The sequence below is a fragment of the Dermochelys coriacea genome, chromosome 13 (genome assembly GCF_009764565.3).
Source record: "Dermochelys coriacea isolate rDerCor1 chromosome 13, rDerCor1.pri.v4, whole genome shotgun sequence".
Taxonomy (NCBI): Eukaryota; Metazoa; Chordata; order Testudines; family Dermochelyidae; genus Dermochelys; species Dermochelys coriacea.
The window spans coordinates 32,464,188-32,480,339 of NC_050080.1; the positions used below are offsets into that span (position 1 = coordinate 32,464,188).

A 16,152-nucleotide genomic window follows, 5' to 3' on the forward strand; every position below is an offset into this window, starting at 1 on the left:
GTAGTCAAGCCAAGGAAGAAAGCAAGGAGCCCTGGCAAGAGATTCCCTCAATACAAATGTTGCTTCCCATCCAAGCTGCAGTATCCCTCAGTGGTGTCATGGTAGAAGGCAGGAGTGCAACAGACAAATAATTACAATCCATCACTAGTAATGCAACAGTGGAGTAGTTTTCAGAGTAAACCTTGTTCCTCTTGAAGCCTGAATGGATGCTGTGTGTTTGGATGCATAGTTCTGTCATAGAGCAGTTCAGCAGCACCAAGAGTGAGGTCATGGAATTCTGCAGTTTATTTGAAAATTTGGTAGTTTGTGACTACACCTGCCATCTGAGGTTTAAAAGACACAGATTTTCTTAGACTATAAACTTTATACCTAGATTAACACAGTATGAAATGTTTTACTTTTTCACTACGGAACACATTCTGTAGTCCATTCAACTACTGACTCATCTTTGTCACACCACTAAGGTGAAACTGTTCCACACTCAGATTACTGGTTTTAAAAAGTTGTTTGCATCATTACTTTAAAACTATGATATTTTGAAGCTTAAAATATCTTATAAATATTGTGTTTTTATCTGGTTACCTAAAACAATCACTATTCTGCACTGGTGGTGGAAAAAGCAGATAGTACCCACAGTCAGCTAAAATACTTGCGTTTTGAACCAGTTAGAGTCAGATTGGATCCTTTATGTTGTATGTACATTGAAATCAAATCTAAGGGACAAATTCTGTCTTCATATGCACAAGGAGGGGCACTCTTTTTAAAATCAGTAAGTATCCTACAGGTGGATCCAAGAGCAGAATTTGGCCCAAAGTTGCTAATACAATGCAATGATCCAACAGATTGTTTCCAATGCAATATCCTGAAGTTAGTACTGAGGAAACTAGCCAAAATCATACTGCCTGACCAAAAAAAAAAAAAAAAAATTAGATGGCTACAATGAAGAAATAATTGTACTGCAAAACTTTTATTACAGCCAAATAATAAACCAGATTAGAACCACCATGCAATTCTAACACAAAAATACATTTAAAATTGCGTTTCCCAGAGAGTGAAATACAGCTAGCCACTCTTTAATCTTATTAAAAGACAATAACTTTGATTTTATACCTGTCTAATCATCATTAAACTATGTGATACTGTCATAAATATAAAGGGAAGGGTAAACACCTTTAAATCCCTCCTGGCCAGAGGAAAAACTCTTTCACCTGTAAAGGGTTAAGAAGCTAAAGTAACCTCGCTGGCACTTGACCAAAGTGACCAATGAGGAGACAAGATACTTTCAAAGCTGGGGGGGGGGGGGAACAAAGGGTTCTCTCTGTCTGGGTGAGGCTTTTGCCGGGACCGGAGCAGGAATGCAGGTCAGAACTCCTGTAAAGAGTCAGTAAGCAATCTAGCTACATATGCGTTAGATTCTGTTTTGTTTAAATGGCTGATAAAATAGGCTGTGCTGAATGGGATGTATATTCCTGTTTTTGTGTCTTTTTGTAACTTAAGGTTTTGCGTAGCGGGATGCTCTATGTTTTGAATTTAATTACCCTGTAAGGTATTTACCATCCTGATTTTACAGAGGTGATTCTTTTACTTTTTCTTTAATTAAAATTCTTCTTTTAAGCACCTGATTTCTTTTTCATCGTTCTTAAGATCCAAGGGTTTGGGTCTGTGTTCACCTATGCAAATTGGTGAGGATTTTTATCAAGCCTTCCCCAGGAAAGGGGGTGTAGTGCTTGGGGGGATATTTTGGGGCGGAGTCGTTTCCAAGTGGGCACTTCCCCTGTTCTTTGTGTAACACTTTGTTGTGGCAGCGTTTAACCTAAGCTGGTAAGAATAAGCTTAGGGGGTCTTTCATGTAGGTACCCACATCTGTACCCTAGAGTTCAGAGTGGGGAAGGAACCTTGACACATACAAATTAAATTTCACACCATTAATCAGCAGTTAAACTAATAGTTTCAAATTAAGTAACAGTCATTTCACATATGACCACCAAAGCATCAGTTTAAGTACTTATTTGACAAATATACCAAGGCCTGGTCTATACTACATGGCTAGGTCGATGCAAGGCACAGCTTACATCAACCTAGCTGCAGATGTGTCTTCACTTACATGTGACTCCCACCAAAGTAAGTGCCCTGCTATACTGACGTACTAACACCATCTTCCCTAGAGGCGCAGAGCCACAGTCGATGCAGTTTGGTCAATGCAGTGATAGTGTAGATACTGTGTTACTTAGATCTACTTTTACTGGCCTTCAGGAACTCTCCCACAATGCTCAACACTGACTGCTCTGGTCACCATTTTGAACTCTGCTGCTGAGGGGTCAGACAGACAGGAAGACCTTCTCCCCTTTAAAGGCCCATGAATTTTTGAAGTTTTGTACCTGAAATGGAGTGTTCTTTCCCTTTCATAAGTTCTGTTCCTTTAATTTATTAAGTTTTAAATGTTTTTTTAATTACCTGGTTCATGTTACAGAATAAGATTCTATTTTTTGGAACAAAATTCATCTTTATAGTTCACAATATATGCTGTCTGGTTCTGAGCGCATCTGACACCCACCAATTTACTGTAACTTCATTTTGTCATAGAACCCACAGCATCATTCACAGACAATATTAATAGGAACACTGACAACATTATATTCCTAAGTACACAGCAATCACTACAAGATTCATACCACGCTGCAAAATAGCAAGGCTAGGTAGAGCACACTACAGCAACACCCACTGCTCACCATTAAAATGTTCTTTCAACGGTTGAGTTCTTCTTATAGCCCTGGTATTTGGCTGTTCAAAACCAGCAGACAGACACTCCACTTCCACCCAGCAGAAACTTTTCCCCCTTTGTATCACAGATATTATGCAGGACACAGCAGACAGCTATATGTAGATTTTTTTCCCCTCAGCACTCCAATATTGTTAGTAAACAATGTCAGCAACCCTTCAAACAACCAAAGGCACATTCAACTGTCATTCTGTACCTACTGAGCTGATAGCTGAAGCGCTCCTTGGTGCTGTCAAGGTGGCCAGTGTATGGCTTCATGAGCTATGGGAACAACGGAAAGGCTGGGTCTCCCACAATCACTATTGGCATTGCAACATTCCCAGTGGTAATCCACGAGTTGGGAAAGAAAGTCCCTTCTTGCAGCTTTCTGAATAGTTCTGTGTTCTTAAAAATGCGTGCACCATGCACCTTTCCTGACCAGTCCACACTGATGTCCCCGGTGATCCGCCAATGCTTGCATTACCATAGAAAAGTAGTCCTTTCTGTTGACGTCTTCTGGGCCAAGGTAGTTTGGTGCTAAAATAGGGATATGCATGCCATTCATCTCCCCACCCCAGTTTGGGAATCCCACTGCTGCAAAACTATGCACTATATACTGCCCATTGTCCAGAGTCACAGTCCTATGTTGCAGGAGGCGATTAACTGCTCTGCATACTTGCATGACAACTGCCTCCACAGTGGATTTCCTGACTCCAAATTGATTCCCAATTAACCAGTTGCAAACTGGCGTTGCGAGCTTCCGCAGTGCAATTGACACTCACTTCTCAACTGTCAGTGCAGCTCTCACTTTGGTGAGTCTGCGCTGGATGGCTGTGGAAAGTAGCCAGGTAGGGCAAGTGCAGACTCTCAAGGAATAACACTTGATGAGTACCCTTTCTTTCATCTTCCCATACTGGGCTTCGGACACAGGCCAGAGACCATCTTCTTCCATGTTACCCTGAATATACCAGTCAGAGCATTGGATACCTTACACATGCAATGAGCCTGATATGTGATCTACCCTCTAGCCTATTACTTCATCATACAATAAAAAATCCTATTGCAATCCATATAAAACAAGAAAGATTTCCGTTTGTGAAACAACTTGTGGGGTTTTCCCATGAGTACGGTGAAAATAAGTCAGAGTGAAGAGGCACAGTTAAAGCTATTGTTAAATTGTATTTAAGTATTCCCAAGCTTTCTAAGCCAAAGGTTTTCTCACTTTCAAAATGTTAGTTTTATAACTTTAACTTTGAATTCCTTGACTTTCAAAGGTAAGAATATTGTGTTTTTATTTTAATAAATACAATGCTTTAAATTAATAGATATCATAGTATTTAGAACTTAAAATCTATCTCACTGAAGTTTTTGCCTGGGATTTTATATTGACCCCAGGTAGCTGAACTCAGTCTTATAACAGTTCATACAGATTCTGCCGTCCGCTGGTCTAGACTGGGTTTGCAGATAATGGCTAGTAATCCTAGCTGAGGTCACATATCTCATGGAGGACTATCTGGTAACTCAAGCCATTCAGGGGCCCTCTATGAAGGGAACGATGGCTCCTGATATGCTAGAAAAGGAAATAAGCCAAGGACCCAAAAGTGGTGACAGACAATGCAGATCGTTATCCGAGCAACCGGCAGCATGAGGGACAGGAACACACCTCCAGGTTCATGGGTCAGATTTCCCTGTGACAATAGGCTTATGCTGTGACACTGCACTCTATATGCTTTTATAAAAATATGCTAATGAGTGTGAATATAATGTAAGTGAAATGTGCTTCATGCAAAAGGTCTCTTGTAAGGTATCATTACAAAGCTTATAATCTACTGAATGTGTTCATCCTATCTGTATGAATGTATCATTCTTGACAGGTTTCAGAGTAGCAGCCGTGTTAGTATGTATTCGCAAAAAGAAAAGAAGTACTTGTGGCACCTTAGAGAGTAACAAATTTATTAGAGCATAAGCTTTCGTGAGCTACAGCTCACTTCATCGGATGCATTTGGTGGAAAAAATGTATCTCCCCTCTGTTTTTTCCACCAAGTGCATCCGATGAAGTGAGCTGTAGTCACGAAAGCTTATGCTCTAATAAATTTGTTAGTCTCTAAGGTGCCACAAGTACTCCTTTTCTTGTATCATTCTTGTATCTGAAACTAGAAATATGAAATACAACTCTGAGGGCCTATTGTAATTATGCAAAGTGTGGGCCATTAATGGTGGTTTGGAATCTTGATGACTCCCATTAACCAGGACAATTGACTGTGGCTGGCTCTATTTTACTTTTAAGTCTTCCTGTATACACGTGTGCTGGCAAGTGGGTAATGAAGTCTTACAGTGACATGTGCTCATGTCACCTGAACTGGAATCCATCTTTAACCTGGTGTTTTTCCATTGAGAAGGAGGGGTGGGAACCCAGAGAGGGACAAAGGATTCCCGTCTTATGCAAAAGATATATAAGTGGGGAACAGAACAAAAGGAGCAGCCATCATGAGAGATCCCCTAGCTACCACCTGAGCTGGAACAAGGACTGTACCAGGGGAAAGGATTGTACCCAGACTAGGAAGGCGTCCAGTGAAAAACTTATTGAAACATCTCTGAGGGTGAGATTTTATCTGTATTCAGTTTTATTACTGTACTAGGCTTAGACTTGCATATTTTATTTTATTTTGCTTGGTAATTCACTTTGTTCTCTCTGTTACTACTTGGAACCACTTAAATCCTACTTTCTGTATTTAATAAAACCACTTTTTACTTATTAATTAACCCAGAGTATGTATTAATACCTGGGGGGGGGGACAAAGAGCTGTGCATACCTCTCTATCAGTGTTATAGAGGGCGAACAATTTATGAGTTTACCCTGTATAAGCTTTATACAGGGTAAAACGGATTTATTTGGGATTTGGACCCCATTGGGAGTTGAGCATCTGAGTGTTAAAAACAGGAACACTTCCCAAGCTGCTTTCAATTAAGCATACAGCTGTTAGGGGACGTGGTTCAGACCTGGGTCTCGGTTTGCAGCAGCCTAGCGGGTCTGGCTCAAAGCAGGCAGGGCAGGAAAGCAAGAGCAGAAGTAGTCTTGGCACATCAGGTGTCCCGAAGGGGTTTCTGTGATCCAACCTGTCACATATACCCTTAAGTGCCCTCGTCTCACACCTACATAGGAGCAGGGGCTCGCTGCTATTCAGAAAGAAGGTAACACAGCTGCCAGAAGACAACGGACAGACCTAATGACTCCTGTGGACAACAGGGGCACTGATTCCACGACTGCCACTACAAGGAGTGTAACTTTGGGCAGTTCTGAACTGGAGAGAATAGGACCTGAAGTAAAAGCCTGAAGAAACTCACAATCTCAGATGAAGAGGGTCAAAAGACAATGGCCCTCATAGACTTTGGGTATAATCAAACATTTATCCAGGAACGAATGGCCAGTTTATACCCATTTTGGTTTCTGCCAACATAGTCCCTTAGCATAAATAGCTCGTCACTCTCCTTGGAATATTGTCTTCAGTTGTGGGAACTCCAACAACAGAAAGATGTTAAAAGACTGGAAAGAAATCTGAAACCAGCAACCAAAATTATCAGAGGGCTGAAGGCAATTAATTAGGAGGAAAGATTAAAGTAGCTAAAGTAGCAGGATACATAATTTTCCTGAAGTACTTGAAAAAGAAAAAAAAACTTTGTTTAGAGTTGTATATAATTAGGGGATAGGAATGGACCAAGGAGGAGAATGTGCAGCAAAATAAGACCATTAGATATAAGGAATTACGGAATTAAATCTAATGAAGGTGCAATGGAAAGAAATATTAAAGAAGGCTGATGGACAATGCAAGACACACATTAAAGTAGCATAAACTCCCCTTCCTCTAAAATAGAAGAATATAAGAAACTGCCAATGCATCTTCAGAAAGAACCTCAAACATCTTAGGGTACAGCAGAACCTGGACTGGAAGTGAAAAGGAGAAGCATGTGACTGGGTGAAGATCTGGGAGGCCACATGTGCCTATGGTTAGCTGCAAGTAATAACAGGCTATTTGGAGCAGTAGCAGCCTTACCTTTGAAGATAAACTCTTTCCAGCACTTTGGCTACCCACAAAGATAATTGCAAGAGGTTCTGCTTATGTTGTTAGGGGGAATGAATCTTTCAATGAGGTAACAGAAGGGAAATTAAGGGAAGGGCAAAAGAGGCAATTTTAATATTTCCATTTAATATTTTTAGGGTTTCTTTGTTTTAAGACCAAAGTTGTTTCTCAGTCTGATTCACACATATTTAAAAAGCAAGGGAATAGAGTACAAACATAGTTTTAGGTTGAAAATTTAAACCCAAATAGTCAGGAAATTATTATTTAAGGTGCCCACACTAATCCCAACTCTGTGACCAAAAAGATACAATACAATAGGGCCTTTCATTAAATAATCACACAGCATATTCATATATATCCAATTCAGGTTTCAAATGTTATGTTAAGAGTTTTTTGAGCAGAATAAGCTGCCAAGGAAGTAAGATGCAAAAGACTCTCAATACATTTCAGAGTCTGGAAATTAAGGGGGAAAGAAGAGAAATAAGAGTTGCAGAAAAATGAGGGGGACAGGGTTGCTGGGCCAAGTGACTATTTCTTCCCAGAAATTCCTTTTGGCCTGTGGATAGCTCCTATAGGTTACAGTAGTAAACTTAATTCTTCAGACATTAGGCTCCTAAGAGAACTGGCAGTCTGGAAAATAATGTATTCCCTTGTGTGTCCCTGTTACGTCCCTCTGACCTTTTCAAATGTGTTATGTTAGATGAAAATTGGATTTTTTTTGGCTACTTATTTCACAAATGAAGAAAAAATATTGCTTATGGTGTTAAATATTTTTACATGCACCCAATCTGGCATTTACTGAACTTGCATGGCCATTTTAGAGGTGCAAGTGTAAATGTCAGTGCTATAATTTGTTAAAGGTTTCTGACAGCCAGCAATTAAAATCACCACAAATTCTCACAATTTAAACCACTTTTACGTAAATGTAAACTTTTCCTAAAACAGCTAAATGAGAGTTTTCCATCCAGCCTGAGTGAGGCTTTTTGATAAGCTCATGGCAATGCTCTTTCTGCTACTGAGGATTTTTGAGAATACTACAAATATTAGTTTCTCTTTGGGTCTGTTTGACCTTTAATAAAAATTTGCTAACACACACAAGCTAACAAAACAAATAGAATATTTCTTGTCAATAACCATGGAACTGCTTTTTGACCTGACAGGACTGCTTCAGTCTGCATCATGAAAATAAAAAACTTATTATAACTTTCACTTACCAGACATGAAGCTGGGCTACTAGAAACCAAGAGTTCAATGTATCAGGCATATGGCACCCTAGGAGAAAAACAAAACACAACTAAACACAGAAAAATTGCAAGATGTTTTCCATTGATTTTTACATTTTAAAGAAATGTTCTTACTTTAAATGTATTTTTGTACTTCAACTTGTTTCATACACTAAACATATATCAGAAGATCCTGCCTAGTCTACTTCCAGAAATTTGTGTTTTACTCCACGGAGAGCTCCGAAAACAATTTTTTCTCACCTTTTAGACTGCAAACTCTTTGGGGAAGGAATTGTCATTTACTGTATGTTTGGACAGCACCTAGACTGGCTAGCCTCTAGGTGCTACACATTGTAAACGTTAAAACAAATAATAATAAAGAAGTCCATCTCTCTTTCCAGGTCTAGCTCTCTTAGCACAGAGAAGACCTCTATCCATCCCATACCTCTTAATCTGATCTGTGTTCAGACCTCACACCTACTAATTCAGAAACTGTCTCACTCTTCATGCTTTAACCTGACTGTTGAGATCAGTTAGGATAGATTTGCTACCAGTTCCTTCTTTTGCCTGTCTGCATATGTCAAGTCCCCTCCTGTTCTGGAACAGACTTCCTCCCTTGGTCTGACAGAGGTAGAGTATGTTGACATTCAGAGAACACTGACAGGCTCTTCTGTTTACCCAAGACAAAGTTCAACTCTATAAAGTGGGCCACACAAAGCCTATGCACCTCGTAAGTCAAAGAGGCACAGATCTCATGTAGGTCTCTGCACAAGGGAGAATTTCACTCAAGTTTTTCTGGAGGGGTGGGAAAAAAGGAGTTCATTAGGCTATGGAGGTCCTTTGAGTGTCATCTCTGACATCATGTTAATTTGTTTATTTACTATTTGGGTATTTTAAATCCTCCAATGTTCATATGCCCAGAGATCCTAACAGCCAGTCTATAAACTGGGAAAATTAAAACAAACAGCTGGGAGTTTTAGAAGCACAGCGACTAATCACATGTAAATTAACAACCTGACCTGCTGATACACTAGGCGCCTTTCTATATTAAGTGCAAAAAGCTAATGTTAATGCAACATTCAGGTTGTGAAACCAAGCATTCAATTAAGGAATTCCAAAATTTAAAGGTTCTTTCTGCTGTGTTAATTTGGCCAAGCTGAAAATACGTATTCTGCTTTCCTTTTTAAATGCAATATTTCATATATTTTTGTTCACTTGTGCATACCATATATTATGCAGAGAACATAGAATGATGTAGTATAAAGATTTTATCAACATGAGTTTTCAGTATCAGCAAATCCCAAATGAGTGCCAATAAAACCTTTATGTCATACCACACTGCCATGTATTCTGTATATGCCACATACATTACAAAACTCACTCAACAACTGGAACTATTCTTATAGCCTTGATCCTGTACAGATAGATGTCTCAAGGCTGCAATCTATTTTCATTGTATCTAATGTAACTGAGTATGTTTTCATTATCTGTATAAATATCTAACAGTACTTATTACTCTAGGGTCTGGAAGCAGCCATCACAAGGCTGAAGGCAGAGAGTTCTTCAAAAGATGGCAGGTGTAAAATGGAATGAATTTAAGACCAATGAAGAAGTTAGAAGGAGAGTAGGTTGTGAAATCAGGGTATAAGATTTGTTACAAATCGAAAAGATTACAATGGGGGGGCATTGCAGATGACAATCAGATGACAGGATGCCAAACAAAATAATGCAAGCACAACCAAGGTCAGTCCCACCTAGAGGTCGACTACCATCTAGATGGCAGGACATCATATGCAGAGACAACCAGGCTGGGCTTAATGGAGGAACAAGCCATGGACAGGAATGAGTGGTGACACTGTACTACTCCCCAACTCTGCAAAGATGTTCCAGGATGAGAGAGAGAGACAGACAAATGTCTAATCCTCTTTTGACTCCTACAAACCTTTTGGCTTCAATGATACCTCGTGGCAATGAACGCCACAAATTAAATATGCATTTTGTTTAAAAAAAATTTTTTTTTACAGTTTTAAATGTGTTGCCTTCAAATTTTTTTGACCCTTTGTTCTTGTATGATAGAATCATAGGGTAACAAGGGGTTACAAGGGTCATCTAGTCTAACCCCTACCACAATGTAGGATTTGTTGTGTCTAAACCATCCAAGACAGATGGCTATCCAGCCTCCTCTGGAAAACCTCCAGTGAAGAAGCTGCCACAACCTCCTGAGGCAGTCTGTTCTATTGTCCTACTGTTCTTACAGTTAAGAAATTTTTCCTGAAATTTAATCTAAATCTGCTATACAGTAGTTTGAACCCATTGCATCTTGTCTTGACCTCTCTGGCAAAAGAGAACAACTTTTCTCCAGCTTTTTTATGGCAGCCTTTCAGGTATTTGAAGACCGCTATCATATCCCCCTTTAATCTCCTCTTTTACAAACTAAACATACCCAGTTCCTTCAGCCTTTGCTCACATGGCTTGCATTCCATCCCTTTGATCATCTTTGTCACTCGCTTCTGGATTCTTTCTGGTTTCTCTTCATCCTTTCTATACATTAGTGACCAAAACTGGACATAGTGCTCCATCTGAGGCCTAACTAGCACTAAGTAGAGTGGTACTATTACCTCCTGTGACTTACATGTTATGCTTTTGTTATGCAAACTGAAACTGCATTTGCTTTTTTTGCAACACCATCGCATCACGTTGAGGTTGTGAGCCACAACTCCCAGATCTTTTTCAGTAGTACTGCTGCCAAGCCAGTTTTCCCCCATTCTGTATTTGTACATTTGGTTTTTCTTCCTTAAGTGTAGCACCTTAACTTTTGTCTTTTATGAATTTCATTTTGCTGTGTATTGCCCAGTTCTCCAATTTATCAAGATCCCTCTGAATTTTAGCTCTATCCTCCAAAGTGATGGCAACCCCCCCAGCTTTGTGTCATCTGCAAACTTGACCAGTGTGCTCTCTATTCCTACATCCAAGTTATTAATAAATATGTTAACACGGACCCAGAACAGATCCCTGTGGAACTCCACTTGAGACCTCCCTCCAATCCATCATTCCATTAATAGCTACTCTTCATTTGCAGTTGTTTAACCAATTATGTGTCCACTTAACAATAGCTCTGACAAGTCTGCATTTCTCCAGCTTACTTATCAGAATGTCATGTGGGATGGTGTCAAAAGTCTTGCTGAAGTCCAGGAATATTATGTCCACAGCATTCCTCCTATCCACCAAATCAGCCCTGTCTAAGAAGGAAATCAAGCTGGTTTGAAATGATTTGTTCTTGGTAAATCCAAGCTGGCTGCTAGTGATCACCCCTTCATCCTCCAGGGTACTGGCAAATTGAATGTTCTACACATTGCTCTATTAACTTCCCAGGTATTGAGGTCAGGTTGACTGGTCTATAGTTCCCCAGCTCCTCCTTCTCCCCCACCCCTGCCATGTAAAGACAAGCAAATGTAGAACTCTTTTCCAATCTTCCAGGACCTCTCCTGTCATCCAGGAGTTTGTATATATTCGTGCCAGGGGCTCCAAGATTTCTTCAGCTAATTCCTTCAGTACCCTCAGGTGAACAGCATCAGGCTTTGCTGATCTGAATTCATTCAAACTGGTCAGAAGATCTCTGATGTGTTCTTTACTTATCCCGATCTGCATCCTTTCCCCTTTATCATCTATGGTAACTTTGTTAGTCATCCGATCACATTATTTTTTATGAGAAGACTGAAACAAAGTAAGCACTGAGCAGCTCCACCTTCCTATCATCTTCTGTTACCAGCTCACCTTCTCCATTAACCAGCGGACCCATACTGTCTTTGATCTTTCTTTTTTTTGGTCTGAACATATTTGAAGAATCCCCTCCTGTTGTCTTTAGCATTCCTTGTCAGCTGTAACTCATTCTTTGCCTTGGCTTTCCTGATTTTGGCCCTACATACTTATAACATGGGAATAGTGCACTTCCTTGGTGACATGCCCCTCCTTCCATTTCCCGTATGCATCCCTTTGGGGTTTTAGATAGCCAAAAAGCTATTTATGCAGCCACACACAGCTCTTCTTATCTTTCCTCTGTATCGGAATAGCTTGATGTTGAGTCTCTAATATTACATCTTTTAAGAACTGCCAGCCCCATTCGACTCCTTTTCTTCTTGCCTACTATTTCTCTGAGTCAGTTGAAATCCACCTTTCTGAAGTCCAGTGTCCTTGTTTTGCTGTTCTCATGCCCTCCTTTCCATAGGATCTTGAATTCTATCAGATTATGATCACTTCCTCCCAAGTTCCCGATCACCTTACATTCACAACTAGTTCACCCCTGTTGGTCAAAAGCAGATCCAAAATGGACAACCCCCTAGTTGAGGGAAACTATAAGAGCCCTAATTAACTTCGCTATACTATTTATTTTTTGCATATTTATACCATTTTCCCTCTTTTTATCCCCAGAAGGTAAAGAGTCCCAATCTTTTCATTCTCTCTTCACATGGAAGTTTCTCCACTTGTCTAATAATGTTTACTACCTGTATTTGGACCCCTTCTATTTCTGCTCTTATAACACTAGAACAGAAAATAATATTCCAGGTGAGGCACTATCATCAATTTATATAATGGAATGATAATATTTTCAGTATTACTTATTTTTTTGATCACTGCTGCACACTGCACAAAGGTTCTAAATTGAGCCGTCCACAATGATACCTTGAATTTTATCATGAGTGTCTACAGTTAATTCAGAAACCAACAATGCATACGATAAATATAAATTATTCCTTCCAATGTGCACTAACTTGGCACTTGTCAACACTGAATTTCATTTGCCTTCATGCTGCCCATTTTCCTACCTTGGCTATGTCCCTCAGAAGTTCCCCACAGATTTCTCAAATCTTGACTAACCTAAATATTTTGTGCCATCTGAGGACTTAGAATTTTTTTAAAAATGGCAAAGTCATTTACAACATCTGTTTCTCCATTATCCACTACTTTGCTGATATACTTAAAGAATTCTAGTTGATTAGAGAGGCAGTTTTCCATTACAGATGCTGTTGCTGGTTTGTTCATATCATGTCTAAAGAAATTTTATATTTTATAATTCTAGTTTTAACCAATTTTAGTTGATGCTGAAGTAGGCTTATGGGTTTGCAATTCCCAGGATCACCCACCACTTGGTAAACTGGTCACAATCAAACATCTACTCCTGATAGCAAGATGGCAGCTCCCAGCAACTTGTTAAATTTTCAAACTAGCACTTTCATGCTGTCTTCCATGTTGCCCCAACACATCAGAGGAGCTCCCTGTAAACATGTACAAAACTACCTCACTGTCCTCCTTAAAACTCTCCTCTGCCATGTTGCTAACAAAAAAGCAAACAGATAGGCAGCTGGTAGGCTGAGAAGCTGCCCATCATACTGACCAATGTTGTCTAATTGTTTCCTGGTGCTCCTCTTGTCTTTCTGTATCTAAGTGTTTGCACATGCCTAGCACAAGATGGTCCTGGCCCATCACTGAGGGCTTGGCTGCACATACATTTTATAGCGCTCTAACTTGCTGGCTCAGGGATGTAAAAAATCACCCCCCTAGTGCAGCAAGTCAGAGCGCTTTAAAGAGCTACTGTAAACAGGCTCCGAGCATTGGGAGCAGCGCTCCCAGCGCTCAGAGCTAACCCCCTCGTGGAGGTGGATTACCAGGAGCGCTGGGAGAGCTCTCTCCCAGCGCTTGCGCGCGACCACACTTGCGCTTCAAAGGGCTGCCCTGGGAGCGCTCCCTCGATAGTGCTTTGAAGTTTCCAGTGTAGCCATGCCCTGAGACTAAAGTGCTACAGAAAAACAAATACAACAACAAACGTTTACGTATAGCCAAATGCACGGCAGCTCAATATCGAGGCAGCTCAAACACTTGATTCCTCAAGCACTTGATTCCCACAGAACTCTTGGGTGGATACCATCCGGTCCTAGTGACTTGCTGTTCTGAAAATGTATCAATTTGTTCTAGCACATGCTCTTAACTGTTCAGTCTCTGAAAGCGTCCTCTAATTTTTACTTGAAGAGTAGGTCCAGGTTGTTATCTCTTTAGTATTAATTGTGGGGAAGATAGATGCAAAGAAATCATTTAGCTTCTTGGCAATGTCCTTGTCCTCCTTAGTTGCTCCCTTTACCCGCTAGTGGTCCAGCGCACCCATCAATACTCTCACAGACTTCCTGCTTCTCATATACTTAAAGAATTTATGTTTTTATGTCTCTCTCTATTTGCTCTTCAATATCCCTCTTCGCTCCCTACTTTTAATTCCCACTTTACAACTATCTGCCATTGCTTACGTTCCTTTTTACTGGCTTCACTAGGGTTGGATTTGCATTTTCTAAAGGATGGCTCAAATAACCTGTTGTAAATTTCCCTTTAACTAGACTATTCTTTATTTATTTGGTTTGATTTAAGTACACGGAAAGACATGAGATGCTCATCTAAGGTCTCTAGGAAACTGATCCTGTACTATTTAAGTGAGCTGGAGTTTTGCCATTGACAAATGTGAGCAGGATCAAGTTCTCCACATGATTAAAACCACAATCATAACAAAAACTGCAACACACCAGTATGGCCAGTTTCAACAAGAGAAGAAAGGGTTACTCGCCTTGTGCTGTAATTGTGGTTCTTCAAGAGGTCTCCCTATAGATGCTCCACTCCAAGGTGTGCATGTACCTTGATAGGAAATTTTTCATTAGCAGTGTCCGTTTGGCCCATGCATGAGCTCTGTGCAACCTCATGTCATGCTCTGAGGGTACACAGGGCTGCATGGGTAAACCGCCCTCAGTTTCTTCTCTATCCAAATGTCCAACGAAGTACAGTCCAAAGCAGATGGGAGGGAGGGCAGGTAGTGGAGCACGCACAGGGACACATCTCAAAGAACCACAGTTACCAAACAAAGCAAGTAACCCTTTCTTCTTCAAGTAGTGCCCCTATGGCTGCTCCACTTCAGGTGACTCCAAAACAGCATCCTCACAGGGAGGAGGGAGTTTCGGAATCAAGTCCAAGACTGAAGACAGTACTGCATTACCAAGTGCGGCATCACATCTGGTGGCGTGGACGAAAGCATAGCGTTTCGAAAAGGTATGCACTGAGGCCCATGTAGCAGCTATGCATCTCTCAGATATTGGAATGATTTTGAGTAATGCTGTGGAAACTGCCTGCAATCTGGTAGAGTGTGCTGTTATCCTCTGGGGAGGCAAAGGACCAGCTGCATTATAGCAAGCAGTAATATATCCAGAGAACCATCTTAACAGTCTCTGTGAAATAACTATGTACCCCCTAGATCTTTCTGCGATGGAGACAAACAGTTTAGGCAATATCCAAAATTGCTTGGTTCTATTCAGGTAAAAGGCCAAAGTCTGACTTACATCTAACATATGAAAGGAGGTCTCATGCTAAGATTTATTTGGTTTAGGAAAAATATTGGTAGATTAATATACTGGCTGAGATGGAAATCCAATGCACCTTAGGTGAGAACTTCAGAGGACTTGATGAGTCTTGGCAGACTTTGTCACATCCTGAATTCTAGCTCCAGGCAAGCAGCACACTTCTAGGGATTCTCAGTCTGGGCAGCAGATAGATGACTCAGTCCCCGTCCACCACCACCCTGCTCCTCCTCTTGGAAGTGGTGGTCACGAAACTCCCATCCCTTCTGACCCCTTCCTCAGATGACTTTTCCAAGGCATTATCAACAGTATTACTTGTGTAGAGAGCCTGAAAGCAGTTGCTTACCTCTATCTGTGTTGGGGGTATACTGGTTCTCCTCCTCCTCCTTCAGGAGGTCACTCGCTGCCAGTTTTCTTCCCTGTTCTTCAGTCCCCATTGCACTGCCCTCTCCGATTCTTCGGCATGCTGTGCCCACAATACCAGAATGTGGCCCACAGACCTAGCTTTAGCATTTATTTTATTTAGCAGGTCTGTCTCCTGTAAGACATTGGCTTTTAGCGGTTAGCATAAAGCTTGAGGCCTATGAACTTTGGCACAGATCAATGGCCCAACTAAGTTTTGGGGACCTGGGAATAGTGTGTTTAAGGGGGAAGTCTGTACATACTGACACCAGGCAACCACAGGAATATGAGCTAACACCAGCTTT

General features: G+C 40.7%; 1 protein-coding gene across 2 annotated transcripts in view; it reads right to left on the minus strand.

Annotated features, from left to right (window-relative positions):
- Positions 1–16,152, minus strand: part of LOC119841858 (ubiquinol-cytochrome-c reductase complex assembly factor 1) — a 95,147-nt gene that overhangs the window by 45,575 nt on the left and 33,420 nt on the right. For both annotated transcript variants that reach the window (XM_038369594.2, XM_038369592.2), the window contains one exon: positions 8,052–8,109. In XM_038369594.2, the coding sequence (XP_038225522.1) occupies positions 8,052–8,109 (58 nt within the window). The remainder of the gene's footprint in view (positions 1–8,051; positions 8,110–16,152) is intronic.